This window comes from Pan troglodytes, chromosome 8 (genome assembly GCF_028858775.2).
Source record: "Pan troglodytes isolate AG18354 chromosome 8, NHGRI_mPanTro3-v2.0_pri, whole genome shotgun sequence".
Taxonomy (NCBI): Eukaryota; Metazoa; Chordata; class Mammalia; order Primates; family Hominidae; genus Pan; species Pan troglodytes.
In genome coordinates, this window is record NC_072406.2 from 39073889 (window position 1) to 39098063 (window position 24175).

At 36.6% G+C, this 24175-nt stretch overlaps 1 protein-coding gene across 14 annotated transcripts in view; it reads left to right on the forward strand.

The window, feature by feature from the left end:
- Nucleotides 1–24175, forward strand: part of MYO3A (myosin IIIA) — a 285430-nt gene that overhangs the window by 136752 nt on the left and 124503 nt on the right. For all 14 annotated transcript variants that reach the window (XR_010146830.1, XR_010146831.1, XM_063781509.1 and 11 more), the window contains 5 exons: nt 2643–2742; nt 4436–4552; nt 5777–5881; nt 5985–6068; nt 23780–23982. Coding sequence is in view for 12 of the 14 variants with exons in the window: in XM_063781509.1 (XP_063637579.1) it covers nt 2643–2742; nt 4436–4552; nt 5777–5881; nt 5985–6068; nt 23780–23982 (609 nt within the window). In the remaining 2 variants the exon portion in view is untranslated. The remainder of the gene's footprint in view (nt 1–2642; nt 2743–4435; nt 4553–5776; nt 5882–5984; nt 6069–23779; nt 23983–24175) is intronic.

Here is a 24175-nt window from a genome sequence, read left to right on the forward strand (position 1 = left end):
GTACCATAAAATCTAGATTGGCATTATATTAATTACAATCTAATAGGAGAAGACAGAGGACAAGGTAGAATATGAGAGGTGATGAGGAAAATTGGGGGAGAAGGCAATGGCTAAAAATAGAGCAGGAAAAGGGTGATGAGAGATTCTGGAGAGAAGCCACTAATTGACAAGGGCTCACCAGGAAAAGACTCTGATTAATATAATATTGAAAGAAGCCCATGGGAAGCAAGAAAGAGCTTTACAGATATCAAAGAAAATGGCATTCCACTCAGAGGGAACAGCAAATACCAAAGCTGTGAGGTAGAAGCATGCTTAATGTGTTCAAGAAACAGCAAGGAAGCCAATGAGGTTGGAAAGAATTGAGTAGGAGGGATATTAGAAACAGATGATGTTAGAGAAATAATAGGGGTATTGAGGGAGGCACAGATGCACAAATCATATGGGCCTTGTAGGCCATGGTAAGGCATTGGATATTCCTTTGAGTAATAATGGTAAGATCAGGAACTTTGAGCAGAGTAGTGACATGATCTGACATATTTTTTTAAAGATCACTCTGGCTGCAGTGTTGGGAAGAGTGTCAGAAGGTAAAGATGGCAGCAGGCATACCTCTTGGGAGGCTGTTGCAGCAGTGAGAAGAAATATAGTGGGGGGATGGTGGGGAGAAATGTCTAGCCCTAGATAGAATTTGATGATAGAGCTGATGGAATTTGTATACAGATTGCATGAGGGCTGTGAGAAACAGAAAAGCCAAGGATGTCTCTAACATCCTCAACAATCAGAAGAAAGGAGTCACCGTTGACTGAGATGAAGAATCATAGGAAGGAGTAGGTTTGGAGACAGAGTATTTAGGAGTGTGGTTTGGGATGTGTCTGTCTCTCCAAGTGAAATATCAAATAAGCATTTAGATGCAGAAGTCTGGAGTAGTAGTTATCAGTGAATGAGTGGTGTGTAAGGCTATGATATAAGGAAGTGAATGTAGAGAAGAAGATAACTTCAAGAACTGAAACTTGGGAGACCCCCAAAATGTAACAGAAAGATAAGGAAAAAACAGAAAAAGATACTCAGACAGAGATACCAGTGAGTTAAGGAAGAGAATCAAGAGAGACTTACAGGAAACCAAGGCAAAGGTATTCAAGAACGCCTTTGTTAAATGCGCCTGGTAGATTAGGTAAAATGAGGACTTAAAATTGACCATTGGATTTAGCAATGTAAAGGTCAATAGAGTCCTTAACAAAAGCTGCTTCCACAGAGTGTCAAGATGAAAGCCTGAAGAAACTAAGTATATGCCGAGCATGGTGGCTCACGCCTATAATCCAAGCACACTGGGAGGCCAAAGTGGGCAGATCACTTGAGGTCAGAAGTTCGAGACCAGCCTGGCCCACATGGTGAAACCCTGTCTCTATTAAAAATGCAAAAAAATTAGCTGAGCGTGGTGGCCACGCCTGTAATCCGAGCCACTCGGGAAGCTGAGGCAGGAGAATCACATGAACCTGGAAGGCGGAGGTTGCAGTGAGCTGAGATCACGCCACAGCATTCCAGCCTGGGTGACAGAGCGAGACTCCATCTCCAAAAAAAAAATAAAAATAAAAATAAAAAAAATATACATAATTCTTTTGAGGATTTTTACTATAAAGCAAAGAAATAGAACAGCAGATGGAGGAAACTGGAAGTCAGGGGAGGCAGTTTGCTGTTGTTTGTGGGGTGGGTGATATAACAGAGAAAATTCAATGATGTAGGAATGAGAGAAAAAGCAGTGGGAGTGATGTCCTTCCCTAAATGAGAGAGGACAGAAGCTATTATAGTATACAAAAGGAGCAGTGGGCTTAGATAGGGGAACGGGCAGTTTATTAATAGGCTTAAATTTCTAAGCAATAAGAAACCATTACAGTTTTCTGAGTAAGTGTTAAGATTCTTAATAACCCTCATAATCTATATATTCCTTCCCCTTTTACCAAGGGGCAAATCTAGGTACTTAAGAGTATGTCCAAAAATAAATACCAGAAATACAATTATCCCCAAAATAAAATGGATGTCCAGAAAAGTTTAAATAAACCATTGTGTTTATCTCAGCAACTTCTCTTTTGTGTTAAATCAAGATCTTTATGCTGTTTTTGAAAGTTGTTGAAATGTTTTACTTTGAAAATAAACTTTTTGGTACATGAAATCTATTTTTACACACATCTAACCTTTTGAAAATTTATAATGTGATTTATTTTGTATTCCTGTTAAATTTTGCTGAATAGTAATTAAAAATGACCATACCTTGATCACCAATGACCTAACACTATCTCCAACAAAATTAGGAATGTAATGAGTTCAAACCCTTCAGCCTCATCACCTTGTAACAGATTCAGTCACACAGAAATTTAGAGGAAGCTTTAAAACAAATTATATAAAGATAGTTCTTGAAGGAAATTATGTACTCTTGATCATCCATGAAGTAAATTCTGTAATTTGCATTTTTCCAATGGAGAGGAGTAAACAAACAGTAAAGATCAAATATATTAGGATATTTTCTGGTATCTTATCATTGAATTTAATAAACAGATTCCTAGAGGATTTTCAGTATCATATGTATCTAAAACTTTTTTCCACTATGATCAGTAATCAGTTCTTAAATCAGAAAGCGTTTTTCTCCACAGACATGAACGTATTCACACGAAGAAAGGGAACTTCAACCGACCTCTAATATCCAATCTGAAGGATGTAGATGATTTAGCAACCCTAGAAGTTTTGGATGAGGTAAGAATTTTGGTTTAATTAAACTTAGACATTCCAGATGTTTTGTTAATTTATAGAAGACATGGGTATTGGTAGAAGGGGAAGGAATATATAGATTATGATGGTTATTAAGAATCTTAACACTCACTCTGCCCATGTCTCCCATCTGTAAGTCTCATGCTTTCTTTGTCTCTTAGCTTCCTATTATTTCTCTTATCTTCAGTTTTAATCTATGTAACTCAAATTTCCAGATCTTTCCAGCCTAGTGTTCATTTTTGTCTGATGCTCAACTGACAGGGGTGAGGTCCTCGCAGTGTAAGTTGTTAGGCCACAGATCTTCCTTCTTTTTCATTATTTGTGGGAGTCTCAAAGATATGATTTATTGTATTCAAAGAGCAGTCAGCCTATTGTAACCACCATGTGGTGGCCTCCTGCTTTGTCCTCTCCTGTTTCAGCTCTCAGTGGCTGTACCCAGAAACTCTGGGATACCTCAACAGCCTGTCTGTTACCATGGTCAGTGTTCTTCCTCATGGGATCACAAAACCCTTGTTTCACACAGCTTATCTTTCGGGGGTATTGAATTCTGCTTGGAACTCCTTATTCTAATTATCTCAGAAGTATTTCAAACATTTTTTGTGAAGGTACAGATCCAAGCTATTAAATTCTAGTCTCAGCCTCCTTTCCCCTCACCCTTCTTTATTCCATGTAGTCAGATCATTAGAGAAATAAATGCCCTCTTTTTAGAAGAAGGTCAGGACTTCTGTCCTGCCTGATGAACACCTTTTTATTTTTTTTACACTGCTGATACATGCCTGAGCATTTGACTCAGAAATGTACCAATCAAGAGGTAAGTTCTGAATAGAGGTAGTCATTTGGTAAATTTAGGGTTGCATAAACAACTCAAGTACTTCCTCAAAATAATCTCAAGAACATCAAACATCTTGAAATCAAATCATGTTGGCAAGTCAGAGATTGCAGCACCTTTCTGAATTCTTACATATGAAATTTTTTAATAATGTGAATTCCTAGGCTTGTGGATTGCAAAGAAGTTTTCACTAATCATATTGTTGACCAATATATTAATATATTAAATGGTGGGTTTGTTTCTGTTGTCTATATTTTATTTTTAGTTTCTTTTTGGACCTAAGATCTTTTGCTCCTCTCTTGTGTCATGTACTGTAAATGGTGGTTTCCGACATTATCAAAATCAATTCATTTACTCAAATGACTTATCAACTATGAAAATTATGTTTTAAAATTTTTCATAGTACTTCATAAAGCCAAAAGTCTGAAAAAATAAAAGGTCTAGGACATTCCATAAAGCCACTGGATCACCTTGATTTGGAATTAAATCATGTTCACTTTATCTTCCCTTCCCTTTTCTCTTTACTTCGTTTTTAATCTTTACATCACTTACTACTATTACTTCTTTTCTTGAAAGCATTATATATTTAAAATTCCTGTGACATATAATATGTCCTTTGGAAAATGCAGGTAACAATGACATCCTCTGTGGCTCTCAAAACCAAAGAAAATGGCTGTCAAGTGAATGAGTAGTTGCAGAGCTGATGTTACATATTTTTTACTATCAATGTGTCTGTTTTTCTAATCCTTCGTCCAGATTCCAGATGTTCTGTTTATTATTGTTTACTTTTTAAATTGTAGTTGACCACAAATAATTTTAAGAAGGAGAAATTATTTTATTTTATTGCAGAATACAGTCTCAGAGCAACTTGAGAAGTGTTATTCCAGAGATCAGATCTATATCTATGTGGGAGACATACTCATTGCTCTTAACCCTTTTCAGAGTCTGGGTCTTTACTCCACAAAGGTATGTCGTATGGGGTGCATTCTGTTACTTCATACACATAATTATACATTCAGATACTTAAATTAATTTAAATGAATGCCAGAAAATTTTATCCAGTATTTTGAATAAACAGTTACATAATTTTTGTTAAAATATAGAACTAGGAAAAATAGAAGATGGAGTCAATCTGGGTGCAGTTTGTGGTCTTCCTTTCTCCAAATGCGTGTGCCAGAGTGTTAATTACATTCAGTTATTGGTAACGGCTCTACATTAAATATTGTATCACTAAACAGATGCCTTTAAAAGCATATACTTAAGTCTGCTTAAAAAGGTATGTACTTAATGTATTTCTGCCGCTGAACTGAGATGGGAGCGTCAAAAGTATAATTACATTGTTTATGTAGATAATACATACTTAATGGCTTTAAAAATTGTCACTGTGAGTTAAAAATTCCTTTGATGTATTATTGGCTTCATTAATATCACAAACATGTTTTATGAATATGAATATATAATTATCAATTATTTAACCGCTGGTGGCTTACATATAGAATACTATTCTGGAATTAAACAAGGTTGTTTTTCATTTTTAATTGGACTCATTCTCTTCTGGCTATTTGTGTACTCCAGAAACTTATTTAATACTGTTCCTAATAGTTGTTTTTGTGTGTGAAAAGTACATATCTCTGTCATCTTTTGCCATCCTAAAATTTACAGAAATAACAGTAAATTTATAAGCCTTGACCTATGTTTCAGGAGATACGGGTTTTAGTGCAATCCTGCTATCAGTTCACTGTGTGATCTTGGACAAATCAAATGAGAGAATGTATGTTAAATGATGTGAAAGGAAAAAAGTGGTCATCATGTGTGAGACATTATTATGTCCAAGGAGCAGTTAACAAACTGAAACCCGATCGTCTTATTTTTAATGTATGCTTTCATTTAAATACATAATGGAATTTTGAAACCTTACATTCTGCTTTGGAAGTGGAATGCAGAATCTTTTAAATTACTTTATGTCATATCATATTTCTGGGCTGTTTTGTGTCAGGCTCTTATTTTACATAGTTATGCATTTAGATATATGTGCAATATGTGTGTAACATGTATGTAATAATGTTTTGGTGGAATGAAATGGTGTTTTTATTTATACTTTGCTTTAAAAATTGGAGCTATATTTGTAAATAATTCAGGACTTAAATAAAAACAAAAAGCCCTACAAAATGTATTCTTTTTAACCTTTAGCATTCCAAACTATATATTGGATCAAAGAGAACTGCCAGTCCTCCTCACATTTTTGCAATGGCTGACTTAGGATATCAATCTATGATAACATATAATTCAGATCAGGTAAGAAGAGTCTCCCATTCTTAGAAATTTACCTCGTAGTTACTTAAATGTCACTTAAATTTTGAGGATAAGGTCTTCTCACAGTTTTCTTTTCTATGTATAGTGCATTGTTATTTCTGGAGAAAGTGGTGCTGGAAAGACTGAAAATGCTCATCTTTTAGTTCAGCAGCTGACAGTGCTTGGAAAGGTATAATTTATTTTTTTCTCTGTCCCATCAGAAATATTTGTTGAATTTCATAACTTAATATAACTGATTAGATTAATATTCTCTAGTATCTCACATTTAATAATGTACAGAAATTTTAAAATACAGTTGTTATCCTTTGAGAGTTTAAAATAATGAGCAATATGAAAAGCATGTACTCTGTTTTGAGGATTTTCTAACTTTTATCACACTTATTAGGCAAGGCTTATAAAGGTGATTTTCATTGTTTTTAGTCCCAGTGCATTTATTGAATGCTTTCTTTACTTTTTCTCCTTTTGTTGCTAGCAGGTTAAAAGAGAGTCAACATACAAAAATCAATTGTGTTTACATACCATATGTATATACTAGTAATGGTCAATTGCAAATTGAATCTTAAAAGTGCCATTAACAATAAAATAAAAAAAACATGAACTATGTATATCTAAATATTATAATATATGTGCAAGATTTGTTTGCTGAAAACTGAAAGAGTTAAAAGAAATAAAAGACCTAAATAAATGAAGAGATATATCATGATCATGGATTAAGTGACTCCATATTATTAAGACGTCAGTCTTCTACAAATTGATCTATAGATATGATGCAATTACAATAAAAATCCAAACAGGATTTTTTTTTTTGGTGGGAATTGACAAGGTGACTCAAAAATATATGTTGAAGGGCAAAGGAACTAGAATAACCAAACAATCTTGAGAAAGAACAAAGTTGGAGGATTCATGCAACCTTATTTCCAGACTTGATGTAAAGCTGCAATAGTCAAGACAATGTGTCATTAAAGAAAGGATGACATACAGATTGACTGAACAAAATAGTGAGGCTACTCATATATGGTTTATTGATTTTTGACAAAGTTGTAAAATTCATTAATTAAGAAAGGTGGTCTTTTCAACAAATAGTGTTGAAATAATTGGATACGCCCATACAAAAAAAAGAACATTAATCAATACTCACATGTTATACAAATTTTTAACTCAAAATGGATCATAGATCTAAACATAAAACCAAAAGCCATAAAATTTCTACAAGAAAACATAGGAAAAGTTCTTTGTGATGTTGAGTTAGGTAAAGAGTTCTTAGATTCAACACAAAATGCATAATTTATAAATGGAAAAATTTGATTTTGTCAAAATTAAGAATGTTTGTTCTCTGAGGACACTGTTACAAAAATGAAAACACAACCCACAGACTCAGAGAAAATATTTGCAAGACACACAACTAGTAAAGGACTTGTATATGAAAAAAACTCATACAAATCAATAAGAAATGAAATGACAATTTAAAAACAAACATAATGTTTGAACAGTCACTTCACCAAAGATGGTATGTATGGTACGTAAACAAATGAAAAGTTGCTCAACATCAGTATCATTTGGGAATGCAAGTTAAAACCGCAAGAAAACACTATTACAAAACTATTAAAATGGCTAAAATGGCTAGTGTTTTTTAATCTAACAATACCAAGTACTGAAAAAGATATGTGTATTACTCCATTCTCACACTGCTATAAAGAACTTTCTGAGACTGGGTAATTTATAAAGGAAAGAGGTTTAATTGACTCACAGTTTTGCATGACTCGGAGGCCTCAGGAAACTGACAATCATGGCAGAAGGTGAAGGGCAAGCAAGGACCCTCTTCACATGGCAGCAGGAGAGAGAAGAGTGAGAGAAGGAGGAACTTGCCCAACACTTATGAAACCATCAGATCTTGTGAGAATTCACTCACTCTCATGAGAACAGCATGGGGGAAACTGCCCCATGATCCAGTCACCTCCTGTCACCTCCCTAGACATGTGGGGATTACAAATCAAGATGAGATTTTGGTGGGGACACAGAGCCAAACCATATCAATATGTGTTACCGAAACACCAGGGGTTTGGTCTAGGTCCTGCTACTTGCTGCGCAGAAAGCCAATGACTGAGATGATGAGTATTGCCAAAGAAGTAGGCTTTAATCGGGTGCTGCACCCAGGAAATGGGAGCTGTCTCAAATTTATCTCTTTGACCAATTAAAACTAGGGGTTTACATAACAGGGAAGACATGTAAGAATGTGTAAGAACACAGAAACTAGGGAGAGACAAGGAAGCAATAATGATGAATGTGGGGTCTGCATCTTATTGTCTGGATGTGGTGATCTAGTGAGTTTCAGTTCTTTGATGCTTTTTTTTGAGAGGCCTGAAGGTGGTTCATCAGGAGGGAACTCAGATAAAACAAATTGTAAAGTTCAAGCTCCAAGACCAGAAGGGTCAATTTTCTATGTTTATAAAAAAAAAAAATCTGTGGGACTATTGGGTTTCATATGGAGCAACTGGAATGCTCAAATATTTCTGGTGAGAATGCAAAGTGGTACAGCCACTTTGGAAAACAGTTTGGATGTTTCTTATAAGCTCCACTTACCATACAACCTAGCAGTTTTACTGCTATGTGCTTATTCACACGAAATGAAAACCTATACAGAAACCTATAGACAAAGATTTATAGAGACTTTATTTACAAACTCCAGAAAGTGGAATAAACAAACTATAGTACATTCATACAGTGAAATATTACTCAGCAATAAAAAGGAATAAACATTGAGTCCAGGAGTTCAAGACCAGCCTGAGCAACATAGCAAGACCTCTATGAAAAAATTTAAAAGTTAGCCAGGCATGATGGCACATGCCTACAGTCCCAGCTACTTGGGAAGCTGAAGTGGAAGGATTGCTTGAGCTAAGGAGGTTGAGGCTGCAGTGAGCTATGATGGCACCACCGCACTCCAGCCTGGGTGACAGAACAAGACCCTGTCTCAAAAAAGGAAAAAGAACAAACACTGATACAAGCAATAATGAATTCCATTTAATTATTTTTGGATGAGGCCAGGCGCGGTGGCTCATGCCTGTAATCCCAGCACTTTGAGAGGCCAAGGCGGGTGGATCAAGAGGTCAGGAGTTCAAGACCATCCTGGCTAACACTGAAACTCCATCAGTACTAAAAATATAAAAAATTAGCCAGGCGTGGTGGCAGGCGCCTGTAGTCCCAGGTGCTTGGGTGGCTGAGGCAGGAGAATGGCATGAACCTGGGAGACGTGAATGGCATGAACCTGGGAGGCAGAGCTTGCAGTGAGCTGAGATTGCGCCACTGCACTCCAGCCTGGGCAACAGTGCAAGACTCCATGTCAAATAATAATAATAATAATAATAAATAAATAAATAATTATTTTTGGATGAAGCTCAAATGCATTATGCAAGTCAAAGAAGCCAGAATCAAAACACTCCATACTGTGTGATTCAGTTTACATGCCATTCTTGCAAATTTAAAACAATACAGACAGAAACAGATCAGTGATTATCAGGAAATGGGGGTGGAGAGAGGGGTTCACTGCAAAGAGTCATGAGACAATTTGGGGTGGTGAAGGAATTATCCTATATGTAGACTGCGATGGGGGTTACATGATGGCACATGTAAAAACTCTCAGAGCTGTACAGTATAAAGGGTGACTCTTACTGTATGTAAATTATACCTTAATTGTTTTCAAAAAAGGAAGCTGAGGATAGACACTTTGATTTTCCAGGTAAAGATCTTAAAGTAAGATAAAATTGTATTTTAATAACATTAATGGCCAAAAAAGAAAAAAAATTGTTTACAATTTATGCCTGTAAAAATTTTTATTATGATCTATATGGTTATAATTAGTCATGTTAAAATTTTTGCCAATTCTGTGATTATAGGAATCTTGTGTTGCAAAACACCAATAGGTTCAAGGTTAAACCTAATCTCTCTATAAAAGAGTGAGGCTGCATAGTTCAAAACAACTACTTAATTGAATTTAATTCACTTTTTTCCTTATGCATTTGGAATTTATTCTGATTTATACTGCCATGAATGGATCAAATTGTATCTTTTTGTCATATAGCTATTCAGTTATCCCAATACCACTTATTAAAAACCCATTCTTTCCATAAATTTGAGATGCCACACTTATACTATACTAAATATCCTCATGCAGTTTGGTCTACTTCTGATTTTCTGTTCTGCTCCTTTGGCCTTAGTGTCTGTTCATGCACCAGTGTCACACTTTTTATTGTTGAAGTTTTATATACTTCATTTTTTTCTTTTATATATATAAAATATATAATATATATTATATGTAATTATATATACAATAATGTTATATATAATATAACATGTAATATATGGTTTGCAAATACTTTTTCCTAATCCACAGGCTGCCATTTCATTTTGATGATTGTTTCCTTTGCCATGCAGGAGCTTTTGACTCTGACATAGTCTTATTTTCTTTCTTCGCTTTTTTTGCATGAGCATTTGATGTGATATCCAAAAAATCATTGCCAATGCCAATGTCCAGAAGCTTTTCCTCTATGTTCTCTTCTAGAAATTTTATAGTTTGTAGTCTGATATTTAGATCTTTTATCCATTTTGAGGTGATTTTTTGTGTATGGTCTAAGATAAGGATCAAATTTCATTATTTTGTGTGTGTAAATCCAGTTTTCCCAGCACCATTTATTGAAAAACTATCCTTTCTTTATGATGTCCTCTTAGTGCCCCTGTCAAAAATCAGTTGACCGTAAATGTTTGGGTTTATTTGGGGGCTTTCTTTTCTATTCCACTAGTTTATGTGTCTGTTTTTATGCCAGTACCATACTGCTTTTATTACTATCAACTTTGTCATGTAGTTTTAAATCAGGAAGTAATGATGGCTCTAAATTTTTCTTCCTCAGAATTATTTTGGTTAGTTGAGGTTTTTTATTATTTCATACAAATTTTTGGATTTTTTCTTTTTTAATTTTTATTTATTTATTTTTTTTATTTTTCCATAGTTATCGGGATACAGGTGGTATTTGGTTACATAACTAAGCTCTTTAGTAGTGATTTGTGAGATTTTGGTGCACCCATCACCCAAGCAGTATACACTGCACCATATTTGAAGTCTTTTATCCCTTGCCCCGCTCCAGTTCTTCCCCACAAGTACCCAAAGTCCACTGTATCATTCTTATGCCTTTGCATCCTCATAGCTTAGCTCTCATGTATCAGTGAGAACATACGATGTTTGTTTTTCCACTCCTGAGTTACTTCACTTAGAGTAATAGTCTCTCATATATATATATATGATATATATATGTCTCTCTCATATATATATGATATATATGTCTCTAATATATATGATATATATGTCTCTCATATATATATGATATATATGTCTCTCTGATATATATGATATATATATGTCTCTCTGATATATATGATATATATATGTCTCTCATATATATGATATATATATGTCTCTCTCATATATATATGATATATATGTCTCTCTCATATATATGATATATATATGTCTCTCTCATATATATATGTGTATCTCACAGTTTCTTTATCCACTCATTGATTTATGGGCATTTGGGTTGGTTCCATGATTTTGCGATTGTAAATTGTGCTGCTATAAACAGGCGTGTGCAAGTATCTTTTATGAATAATGACTTATTTTCTTCTGGGTGGATACCCAGTAGTGGAATTTCTGGATCAAATGGGAGTTCTACTTTCAGTTCTTTAAGAAATCTCCATACTGTTTTCCATAGTGGCTGTACTAGTTTACATTCCCACCAGCAGTGTAGAAGTGTTCTCTGTTCACCACATCCACACCAACATCTGCTGTTTTTTGATTTTTTGGTTATGGTCATTCTTGCAGGAGTAAGGTGGTATCACATTGTGGTTTTGATTTGCATTTTCCTGATCGTTAGTGATGTTGACCATTTTTTCATATGTTTGTTGGCCATTTTTACATCTTCTTTAGAGAATTGTCTATTCATGTCCTTAACCCACTTTTTGATGAGATTGTTTGTTTTTTTCTTACTGATTTGTTTGAGTTCATTGTAGATTTTGGTTATTAGTCCTTTGTCAGATGTATAGATTGTGAAGATTTTTTTTCCCACTCTGTGGGTTTTCTCTTTACTCTGCTGACTTTGCCTTTTGCCATGCAAAAGCTCTTTGGTTTAATTAGGTCCAAGTTATTTATCTTTGCTTTGGTTGCATTTTCTTTTGGGTTCTTGGTCATGAAATCCTTGCCTATGCCAATGTCTAAAAGGGTTTTTCCAATGTTACCTTCTAGAATTTTTATAGTTTCAGGTATTAAGTCCTGAATCCATCTTGAGTTGATTTTTGTGTAAGGTGAGAGATGAGGATCCAGTTTCATTCTCCTACATGTGGCTAGCCAATTATCACAGCACCATTTGTTGAAAAGGGTGTCTTTTCCAGATTTTATGTTTTTATTTGCTTTGTCGAAGATCAGTTGGCTGTAAGTATTTGGATTTATTTCCAGGTTCTCTATTTTGTTCCATTGGTCTATGTGTCTATTTTTATATGAGTACCATGCTGTTTTGGTGACTATGGCCTTATACTGTAGTTTGAAATCAAGTAGTGTGATGCCTCAAGATTCGTTCCTTTTGCTTAGTCTTGCTTTGGCTATGTGGGCTCTGTTTTGGTTGCATATGAATTTTAGAATTGTTTTTTCCTAATTCTGTGAAGAATGATGGTGGTATTTTAATGGGGATTTCATTGAAGTTGTAGATTGCTTTTGGCAGTATTGTCATTTTCACAATACTGATTCTACCCATCCAGGAGCATGGGATGTGTTTCCATTCATGTCATCTATGATTTATTTCAGCAGTGTTTTGTAGTTTTCCTTGTAGAGGTCTTTTAGCTCCTTGGTTAGGTATATTCCTAAGTTTTTTTTGGTTTTTTTTTGTTTTTTTGCAGCTGTTGTAAAAAGGGTTGAGTTTTTTGTTTGATTCTCCACTTGGTTGTTGTTGGTGTATAGAAGAATTACTGATTTGTATATATTAATCTCGTATCTGGAAACTTTGCTGAATTCTTTTATCAGTTCTAGTTTTCTGGAGGAGTCCTTAGGGTTTTCAAGGTAAATTATCATATCATCAGCAAATAGTGACAGTTTGACTTCCTCTCTACTGATTTGGATGCCCTTTATTTCTTTCTCTTCTCTGATTGCTCTGGCTAGGACTTCCAGTGTTATGTTGAAGACGAGTGGTAAGAATGGGGATCCTTGTCTTGTTCCCATTCTCAGAGGGAATGCTTTCAACTTTTCCTCATTCAGTATTACGTTGGCTGTGGGTTTGTCATAGATGGCTTTTATTACATTAAGATATGTCCCTTGTATGCTAATTTTTCTGAGAGTTTTAATCATAAAGCGATGCTGGATTTTGTCAAATGCTTTTCCTGCATCTATTGAGATGATCTTGTGATTTTTGTTTTTAATTCTGATTATGTGGTGTATCACATTTATTGACTTGTGTATGTGAAACCATCCCTGCATCCCTAGTATGAAACCCATTTGATCATGGTGGATTATCTTTTTGATATGTTGTTGGACTCAGTTAGCTAGTATTTTGTTAAGGATTTTAGCATCTTTGTTCATCAAGGATATAGGTCTGTAGTTTTCTTTTTCGGTTATATCCTTTCCTGGTTTTGGTATTAGGGTGATGCTGGTTTTATAGAATGAATTAGGGACAGTTCCTTCTTTCTCTGTCTTGTGGAATAGTGTCAAAAAGGTTAGTACCAATTCTTCTTTAATGTCTGGTAGAATTCTGCTGTGAATCCATCTGGTCCTGGACTTTTTTTTTTTTTTTTTTGGTAATTTAAAAATTACAATTTCAATCTTGCTGCTTGTTATTGGTCTGTTCAGAGTATTTGATTCTTCCTGATTTAAGCTACAAGGGTTGTATTTTTCCAGGAATTTATTCATCTCTTCTAGGTTTTCTAGTTTATGTGTGTAAAGGTGTTCATAGTAGCCTTGAGTGATCTTTTGTATTTCAGTGGTGTCAGTTGTAATATCTCCTGTTTCATTTCTTAATGAGGTTATTTGAATTTTTTTCTTTTCTTTTCTTGGTTAATCTTGCTAATGGTCTATCAATTTTATTTATCTTTTCAAAGAACCAGCTTTTCGTTTCATTTATCTTTTGTGGGGTTTTTTGTTTGTTTGTTTCAATTTCATTTAGTTCTGCCCTGATCTTGGTTATTTCCTTTCTTCTCTTTGGTTTGGGTTTGGTTTGTTCTTGTTTCTCTAGTTCCTTGAGGTGTGACTTTAGAATGTCAGTTTGTGTTCTTTCAGTTTTTTTGATGTAAGCATTTAGGGCTATGAACTTTCCTTTTAGCACCACCTTTGCTGTATACTAGAGGTTTTGATAGGTTGTGTCATTATTGTCGTTCAGTTCGAAGAATTTTTTAATTTCCCTCTTGATTTTGTTTTTGACTCAATGCTCATTCAGGAGCAGGTTATTTGATTTCCATGTATTTGCATGATTTTGAAGGTTTCTTTTGGAGTTGATTTCCAGTTTTATTCCTTCTGGACTGAGAGAGTGCTTGGTATAATATAACTTCAATTTTCTTAAATTTATTGAAGCTCGTTTTATAGCCTATCATATGGTCTATCTTGCACTGTTGAATAGAATGTATATTCTGCGGTTGTTGGATGAAATATTCTGTATATATCTTTTAAGTCCATTTGTTCCAAGGTATAGTTTAAATCCATTGTTTCTTTGTTGACTTTCTGCCTTGATGACCTGTCTAGTGCTGTCAGTGGAGTACTGAAGTCTCCCACTATAATTGTGTTGCTGTCTATCTCATTTCTTAGGTCTATTAGTAATTGCTTTATAAATCTGGGATCTCCAGTGTTAGGTGCACGTATGTTTAGGATTGCAATATTTTCCTCTTGGACAAGGCCTTTTACCATTATATAATGTCCCTCTTTGTCTCTTTTAAAGTTTGTTTTGTCTGATATAATAATAGCTACCCCTGCTTGCTTTTGGTGTCCATTTGCATGAAATGCCTTTTTCCACCCCTTTACTTTAAGTTTATGTGAGTCTTATGTGTTAGATGAGTCCCCTGAATGCAGCAGATAGTTGATTGTTGAGTTCTTATCCATTCTGCAGTTCCGTATCTTTTAAGTGGAGCCTTTAGGACATTTACATTCAATGTTAGTATTGAGATGTGATATATGGTTGCATTCATCATGCTGTTTGTTGCCCGTGTACTTTTGATTTTGTTTTTTTGTTTCTGCTTTTAATTTGTATTTTTGTTTCATAGGTCCTGTGTGATTTATGCTTTAAAGATGTTCTGTTTTGATGTGCTTCCAGGATTCATTTCAAGATTTAGAGCTCCTTTTAGCATTTCTTATAGTGGTGGCTTGGTAATGGTGAATTCTCTCAGCATTTGTTCATCTGAAAAAGACTGTATCTTTCCTTCATATGTGATGCTTAGTTTCGCTGGATAAAAAATTCTTGGCTGATAATTGTTTTGTTTGAGGAGGCTGAAGATAGGGTCCCAATTCCTTCTAGCTTGTAAGGTTTCTGCTGAGAAATCTGCTGTTAATCTGTATGCTTTCCCTTTTAGGTTACCTGGTGCTTCTGTCTCACAGCTCTTAAGATTCTTTTCTTCATCTTAATTTTGGATAACCTGATGAGATGAGAGTGTGCCTAGATGAAGACCTTATTGTGATGAATTTCCCGGGTATTCTTTGTGCTTCTTGTATTTGGATGTCTAGGTCTCTAGCAAGGACAGGGAAATTTTCCTTGATTATCCCCACAAATATGTTTTCCAAGCCTTATGAATTCTCTTCTTCCTCAGGGACAGAGATTATTCTTAGATTTGGTTGTTTAACATAATCCCACATTTCTTGGAGGCTTTGTTCATATTTTCTTATTCTTTTTTCTTTGTCTTTGTTGGATTAGGTTAATTTGAAGACCTTGTCTTCGAGCTCTGAATTTCTTTCTTCTACTTGTTCAATTATTTTGCTGAGACTTTCCACAGCATTTCACGTCTCTAAAAGTGTATCCAAAGTTTCCTGAATTTTTTATTGCTTTTTCTTTAAGCTATCTATTTCCTTGAATATTTCTCCCTTCACTTCTTGTATCATTTTTCAGATTTCCTTGTATTGAGCTTCACCTTTCTCTGTTCCCTCCCTGATTAGCTTAATAACTAACCTCTTGAATTCTTTCTCAGGTAAATCTGGGTTTTGTTTTTTTTTTTCAGTTCAGATCCATTGCTGGTGAACTAGTGTAATTTTTTTTGGGGGGGGGGGCGGGGCAGGGGTGGGTGTTGAAGAGCCTTGTTTTGTCATATTACCAGGGTTGGTTTTCTGGTTCCTTTTTATTTGGGTAGGCTCTGTCAGAGGGAAAGTCTAGGGCTGAAGGCTGTTATTCAGATTCTTTTGTCCCACAGGGTGTTCCCTTGATGTAGTACTCTCCCTCTTTTCCTATGGATGTGGCTTCCTGTGAGCTGAACTGCAGTGATTGTTTTCTCTCTTCTGGGTCAAGCCACCCAGCAAGTCTGCCCAGCTCTGGGCTGCTGCTGGGGGTTGTCCACACAGAGTCCTGTGATGTAAACCATCTATGGGTCTCTCAGCCATGGATACCAGCACGTGTTCTGGTGGAGGTAGTAGGGGGAGTGCAGTGGACTCCATGAAGTTTCTTAACTTTGGTGGTTTAATGCTCTATTTTTGTGCTGGTTGGCCTCCTGCCAGGAGGTGGCACTTTCCAGAAGGTATCAGCTGTGGTAATATGGGGTGGAACCGGCGGTGGGTGGGGCCCTAGAATTCCCAAGATTATATGCCCTTTTGTTTCCCCCAGCGCTACCAGGGTGGGTAGGGAGGGACCGTCAGGTGGGGGCAGGGCCAGGTGTGTCTGAGTTCAGACTCTCCTTGGGCGGGTCTTGCTGTGGCTGCTGTGTGGGATGGGGGTGAGATTCCCAGGTCACTGGAGTTGTGTACCTAGGAGGATTATTGCTGCTTCTGCTGAGTCATGCAGGTTGTCAGGGAAATGGGGGAAAGCTGGCAGTCAAAGGCCTCACCCAGCTCCCATGCAAACTGAAGGGCGGATCTCACTCCCACCATGCCCCCGCAACAGCTCCGAGTCCATTTCCAGGTAGAGGGTGAAAATGGGCTTGAAAACCTGCCGCAGGCTATCCTCCTCCCAGCTGCAAAAGAAAAGTGCTTGGCTCTTCCCTGCCTGTGGGGTCTGCACACCAGATTGGCACCCTCCCCCGAGTTGGGGCCAGACTTCTCGCCCCATTCAAATTGCTACAAAGTTCAGCTAAAGATTTCCTTCTTCCTGTGCAGTTTTACCTCCTGCTCCTCTGACCACCCTACCATTGGATCCCTGTGGTGCCAGGCAGGAGTGGCCTGCTAGGGGACCCAGGAAGCTCCCAGGGCTTTTCTGCTGCTTCCTCTACCCCTATATTGTGCTTGGCTCTCCAAATGGATTCAGTTCCATGTAAAGCCAGAAACTTCTCCCACAAACAGACCTTCACCTTCTCAGCTTCTCCAGTGGGGATGTGTGTTCGGGAGAGGAGGGTCTTCCTTTCCCACTTCTGCAGTTGGGACACTCACAGTATTTGGAGGATCTCCCAGGTCCTGCAGGAGCAATCCGCTTTCTTTAGAGGATCTGTGGGTCCTCTTGAGATTGCTGGTTTGTTCTTGCAGTTGATCTGGAGCTAAAATTCACAATGCAAGCCTCTGCACGCTGCTCTTTCTGGAGCTGCAATCTAGTCCTGCCTCCCATCTGCCATGATGATTGACCCTTCCTGGAACTGTTTTTTTCTATTTCTGTGAAGAATGCCTTGGGATTTTGATAAGGATTGCATTGATTCTGTATATTTGAGTAGTATGGATATTTTAACAACATTAATTCTTCCGATCCCTGAGATATATTTTCATTTATTTGTGTCTTCCTCAACTTCTTTCATCACTGTTTTATACTTTTCAGTGTACAGATCTGTCACCTCCTTGGTTAAATTTATTCCTAATGTTTTGTTTTTATGCTTTTGTTAATGGGATTGCTTTCTTGATTTATTTTTCAGTTAGGTTGTTATTTATTTATAAAAATGTTATTTGCTTTTATATGTTGATTTTGTATCCTAAGATTTTATTGAGTTATTACTTCTAACAGTTATTTTGTGGGATATTTGGGGCTTTTTACAGGTAGGATCATGTTATCTGCAAATGCAGTAGTCTCCACTTATCCCCACAGGGGATATGATGCAAGATACACTTGTGGTTGCCAGAAACTGCAGATAATTTCAAACCCTATATATACTATTTTTTCCTAAACATCCTTATGATAAAGTTTAAATTATAAATTAGGCACAATAAGAGATTAACAATAACTAAAAATAAAATATAACACTATACTGTAATAAAGGTTATATGAATATGGTTTCTTTCTCTCTCTCTCTTTTTCTCTCTCTCTCTCTCTCTCAAAATACCTTAGTTTCACTTGTTTCAGGGGATCCCTTGCTGACTTCTTTGTATAGGCTCAATGCTTTCTGGTGCAACCACTGACACCAATCAGAAAACATTTTCTGTTCATGTCTTCCACCCACAAATTTAATGCCTTTTAATCTTAACTGAGTACTGATCATGCACTGTGACTATGACTTTTGCAATATGATATGTGACAGTAAAACTAGCACAAGTTTCTTTTTCCTTCTTCACAATTTCACAGATAGTAGACCGCAGCATACAATTTTTTTTCTTCCCTTATGAAGTCAAGAACTTTCATCTTTTCACTTCAAGCAGGCAAATATGGTTTCTCTTTGTTGTATTCGAATTGTCAGCATGACTACTCTTGTGCTTTGGGGCCATTAAGTAAAATAAAGATTATTTGACTGCAAGAACTGTGATACTGTGACAGCTGATCTGATAACTGAGAGGGCTACTAAGTTGGGTAACAGGTGGGTAGCATATACAACATGGATACATTGGGCAAAGGAAGGATTCACTTTCCAGGTGGGACAGAGTGGGGTGGCACAGATTTAATCACACTACTCAGAATGGCATGCAATTTAAAACTTAGAAATTATTTATTTCTGGAATTTTTCATTTAATAGTTTTACACCATGGTTGACTGTAGGTAACTGGCTCTATGGTAGAGATAATTTTACTTCTTCCTTTCTGATTTGGGTGCCTTTTATTTCTTTATCTTGTCTGGTTGCTCTTATTAGTACTTCCAGTACTATGTTGAATGGAAGTGAAGAGAGTGGGCATTTTTTGCATTGTAACAGATACTATTGGAAAAGCTTTTAGTTTCTCCTCATTGATTATAATGTTAGCTGTGAATTTTTCATAAATTGCCTATATTATGCTGAGGAACTTTCTTTCTATACCTAAACTGTTGAGAGTCCACATCAGGAAAAGATGTTGTGGTATGTTAAATGGTCTTCTATAACTCATATATATGATGTAGATTATTCTGTGGTTGAAAAATATTAAAAAATGTGTCTTCTCAAGGTAAAGAAACTTATTACCACTTTGCTTAATATTGCTTTTCTATTGCCTAAGAAAAATTTATATAATTGTAGGTAGCTCCTGTATTCTTTGGGAATGAAAATGGTGATGCCAAAGAATATTTCATTCCTTCCAAAATGTCCTTTTCCTTCCTGCAGAATACTGCTACTTAATGGAAATCACAGCAAGACCAGCAATTTCTAGATAGTTCATAAGAATCTGGGACATTCTGTCAATAGAAAGATAATAGCTATAGAAAGACCTCTTATGAGTTATACCTTAGTAAATGCTTTTCTTTTTGTAATCTCATAGGAAAAATTGAATACAGCTTCCACTTTTAAAATTAAAAAAAGAAGGGGTGTTGGACTTTGTCAGATACTTTTTCTGCATCAGTTGAGATGATTATGTGGTTTTATCTTTGATTCTGTTAATATGTTGAATCATATTGTTTGATTTGCATATGTTAAGCTAGACTTGCGTGCCAGGGATAGATTTTGCTCGGACATGATGTATAATCTTTTCAATGTGTTATTGGATTTGGTTTGCTAATATTTTACTGAGGATTTTTGCATCAGTGTTCATCAGAGAAATTGGCCTTTGGTTTTCTTTTCTTGTGATGCCTTTATCTGGGTTAGGTAGTAATGTAATGCTGGCTTCATAAACGTAGTTGAAGGTATTCCCTCTAGCTCTATTTTTTTTATTATTTATTTATTTGTTTTTCTTAGAGACAGAGTCTCACTCTGTCACCCAGGCTGGAGTACAGTGGCATAATCACAGCTCACTGCAGTGTCTGAACTCCTGGGCTCAAGCGACCCTCCTGCTTCAGCCTTCCAAGTAGCTGGGACTACAGGCATGTGCCACTGCACCTGAATAATTTTATAATTCATTGTACAGATGAGGTCTCACTTTGTTGCCCAGGCTGGTCTCAAACTCCTGGCTTCAAGCTGTCCTCCCACCTTGGCCTCTCAAAATGCTGGAATTATAGACATTAGCCACACTATGCCTGGCCTAGCTCTACTTTTTTAGAAGAGTTTAAGAAGTATTGGTATTGATTTTCTTCAAATGTTTGGTGGAATTCAGCTGTGAAGCCACCTTATCCTAGGCTTTTCTTTGTTGGGAGATTTTGATTACTTCTTCAATTTCTTTATTTGTTTTTGGTCTGTTCAGGCTTTCTAATTCTTTCTGACTCAATTTTGGTAGGTTGTATTTTTCTAAGAATTTATCTACTTCCAGGCTACCCAAATTGCTTGTAGATAATTGTTCATAATAGTCCCTATGATCCTTTTTATTTCTCATACACCTGTTGTAATTTCTCTACTTTCATTTTTTATTTTACTTATCTTAGTCGTCTCTCTTATTTTCTTAGACTAGTTAAGGGTTTGTCAATCTTATTTTTTTCAAAAATGAAACTCATTTTATTGATTCTTTTTATAGTTTTTCCTTTCTCTATTTGATTTATTTTTGCTCAGATTTTGATGTTTTTCCTTTCTTCTGCTAATTTTGGCTTTAGCTTTTTCTTTATTTTTTAGTTCCTTGAGGCATTATGTTAGACTATTTATTTTGGAGCTTTCTTCTTTTTTAATGTAGGAATTTATTGCTACAAACTTCTGTCTTAGAATTGCCTTTGCTGCATTCCATAGGCTTGGTATGTTGTGTTTTCCTTGCTGTTTGTCTCAAGGTATTTTTTTACTTTCCCTTTTACTTTCTTCTTTGACCAATTGGTTGTTCAGGAGTACCTTGTTTAATTTCCACATATTTGATCATCTGTGATGCTCCTGCTTAGGTGTGCCAGAGGCTTGGAGGCTCAGGGTGCAAGGTGCCATCTCACCTGAGATGTGTGGTGGCAGCAACTACTTCAGTGTTCAGGAGGCCTGAGGCCCTCTGAGAGCAGAGTGCTGCCTCAGCTCTGGTGCAAGGGAGCTCCCTCAGCCAGGCTCAGAGCCTGTGCAGACTGCAGGGGTCTCCAGTCGCAATGACTGCAAGTGTCCACAGTAGTGAGAGAGGTTGCTGGGGTATCTTGCTTACCTTTTCCTTGCAGGGAGCTGTCCTTCCTTCCTGCTTGTGAGCTGATCCCCACTTGGGGCATGAGGTGGTAAAGGTAAGGTGTTTCTTTTCCTTCTCTATGTGGCCTTCCTGGGTTTCCGTGCTCTACAGGATTTCTTCTGGCTGCTTTTTTGCTGTTCTCCAGTGTGCTCCTTTAGTTATTTTGGTTTAAATGTACTTGTTTACTCATTTGCAGGTAGGGGGAGGCTTGAAGGTGTATTAGCCCATTCTCACACTGCTATAAAGAACTACCTGAGACTGGGTAATTTATAGAGAAAAGAGGTGTAGTTGACTCACAGCTCCACATGGCTGGGAAGGCCTCAAAAAAACTTACAATCATGGGCAGAAGGTGAAGGGCAAGCAAGCACAGCAAAGCAGGAGAGAGAGAAAGAGGCAGCAAAGGGGTAAATGCCACTTTTAAACCATCAGGTCTCATGAGAACTCAGTCATTATCACAAGAACAGTGAGGGGGAAATCCGCCCCCATGATTTAATCACCTCTCACCAGGCCCCCTCCCCTGACACGTGGGGATTACAATTTGACATGAGATTTGGGTGGGGACACAGAGCCAAACCATATCAGAGGGAGAACACTAGGAGCTTCTGGCCAACCATCTTGATGTCACTCCTAATTCAAAATGATGAGTAGGAAGAATTCCATGTTGCTGTTAAAAAATAATTGACTGGTTTTAGTATCTTCTATCAGATGTGTTGACCTAGTGGCTTAATATAACCTCTACTTACCAGATTTGTGACCCTCTCGGGAGTGGAAGAGCCAGGAGAGACCTAAAAAAAAAGGTGGCGCTACCCCAGGTGTCTGATCTCAGCCTTTTCTTCCCCCTTGCCCATCAACCACCCTCTCCTTACTTCTAGAAGTATCATTCTAAAAGGTTTTAACAACAGTGAGATAAGACTTAATGTGGGGCACGAGGGCAGTGAGGCACAGCATATTATCCTGGTGTAGAGGAGCTGAACACTTGAGTGAATTTTCTCAGGGGTCTTTGCTATTCTGTCCTGATCTGCAGGCTGATAGAGTTTCTCATCAATGATAAATTAATTGTGTGTGAATGTGGTTCTGTAGATGTCAGCAAACTTCTTAATCTAATCTCTTTGTCTTGTTTTAGATTGATGTTAATTGGGGATAGGTATATATATATTTTCAGATTCCTACCCTTATCACATCTTATCTTGTTTTTACTTATGTCCTTGATAAGGATTTACCAGATGCAAAAACAAGGTGTTTGGTAGATAGAACTTACCTTTGAAATATGCAGTCTTCCAAATCTTACTTAACAGGTCACTGCTATTCAATATATGCCAATGAAGATGTTATCTCACCTTTTTCATGGGTGCAAGGCCCGCCCAAAGCATTTTAAAGAGCCAAGTTCATCCCCCAAATTACTACACTCTTCTTCCACACCTTATTGCCTCTTTTATAAGATACCCAAAGTTCTTACACAGCCTCAAAACTTCATTGTGAATGCCCCCTCCAACCCACTCAAATTCTAATGTAGTCTGTGTTCCAGAAATAGCCACCACTGCTCTCCCTCAACATAGAAACTTTGCAGTAACTCTAACATAGTTGATCTCGGTAAAGTATTAAGGTAGGTATTACACTGAAAATCTACTTAAGCTAACTTCTGCCAAGTTGTGAATAACTAATACCTCCCTAAACTTCTGGGGGCAGAGGTTGGAATGCCTTTGTAAAAGTGATTGGCTATTAACCCAAATAAATTTCTACTCAGTAGAATTTCAACTAAAGTGGTAAAGAAGAAAAATGGAACATACTTCTTTGAGGAGAGGAGCATAAGAGATGGGGAAGGAATAGAGGTAGAGCCATGTAAGCCTGCTAACCTTGAGCTGGTTTCCACTCCTCCCATTCATACTTCTGAGCTGTTCTCAGTTTTCACAATTATTCCCTTCTCTCTGCTTCTGAATTAATGAGTTATCTTTCCTCTCTTAGTTTCAGGGTTAGCAGCTTCTGTGGAAGCAAGTAAAGTGGTTCTGGCTTTGGGGACTATTTGGATGGGGGCTCAGGCAGGTGGAGGAGGAATAACAGAATGACAGGTGTACTTCAATGTGCGTAGGCTGCTTATAAATTATGTTTGTAAATCAGGCACTGAACAGAACTGCACTTGAATAGAAAAGTATAGAATATCTCCTTGTCCCTTTTTAAGAAAACAAGTGAGTGAATCCACATATGGGAGGGGGAAAATAGACCAGGATGTAACATCTGCCAATATATCAGGAACATGCTTTTGTATGTTTATATCTACATAAATTGCTTACCAAAGAAGAGACATTTCATTATATACCAAATTAATTTTTTATGTTTTTAAAAATATCTTAATATTTTCTATTTAGGCTAATAACAGAACTTTGCAAGAGAAGATTTTACAAGTGAACAATTTGGTAGAAGCCTTTGGCAATGCCTGCACTATTATAAATGACAATTCTAGCAGATTTGGAAAATACTTAGAAATGAAATTCACCTCTTCTGGAGCGGTAGTGGGAGCACAGATTTCTGAATATCTCCTGGAAAAATCCCGAGTTATCCACCAAGCTATGTAAGTTTATCTCAAATCTTCCTATTTTGGAGGAAGCAGAAGCAAACATAATACTTTAATAGTAAAATGTCTTTCTCATTCAATAAAATTTTATTTATCACTTACTATATGCAAAGCACTTACTATTGAGAATGAAGAGATCCATCAGCACTGTCTTATTCTCAAATATATGTTACATCCAATAGAGGAATTA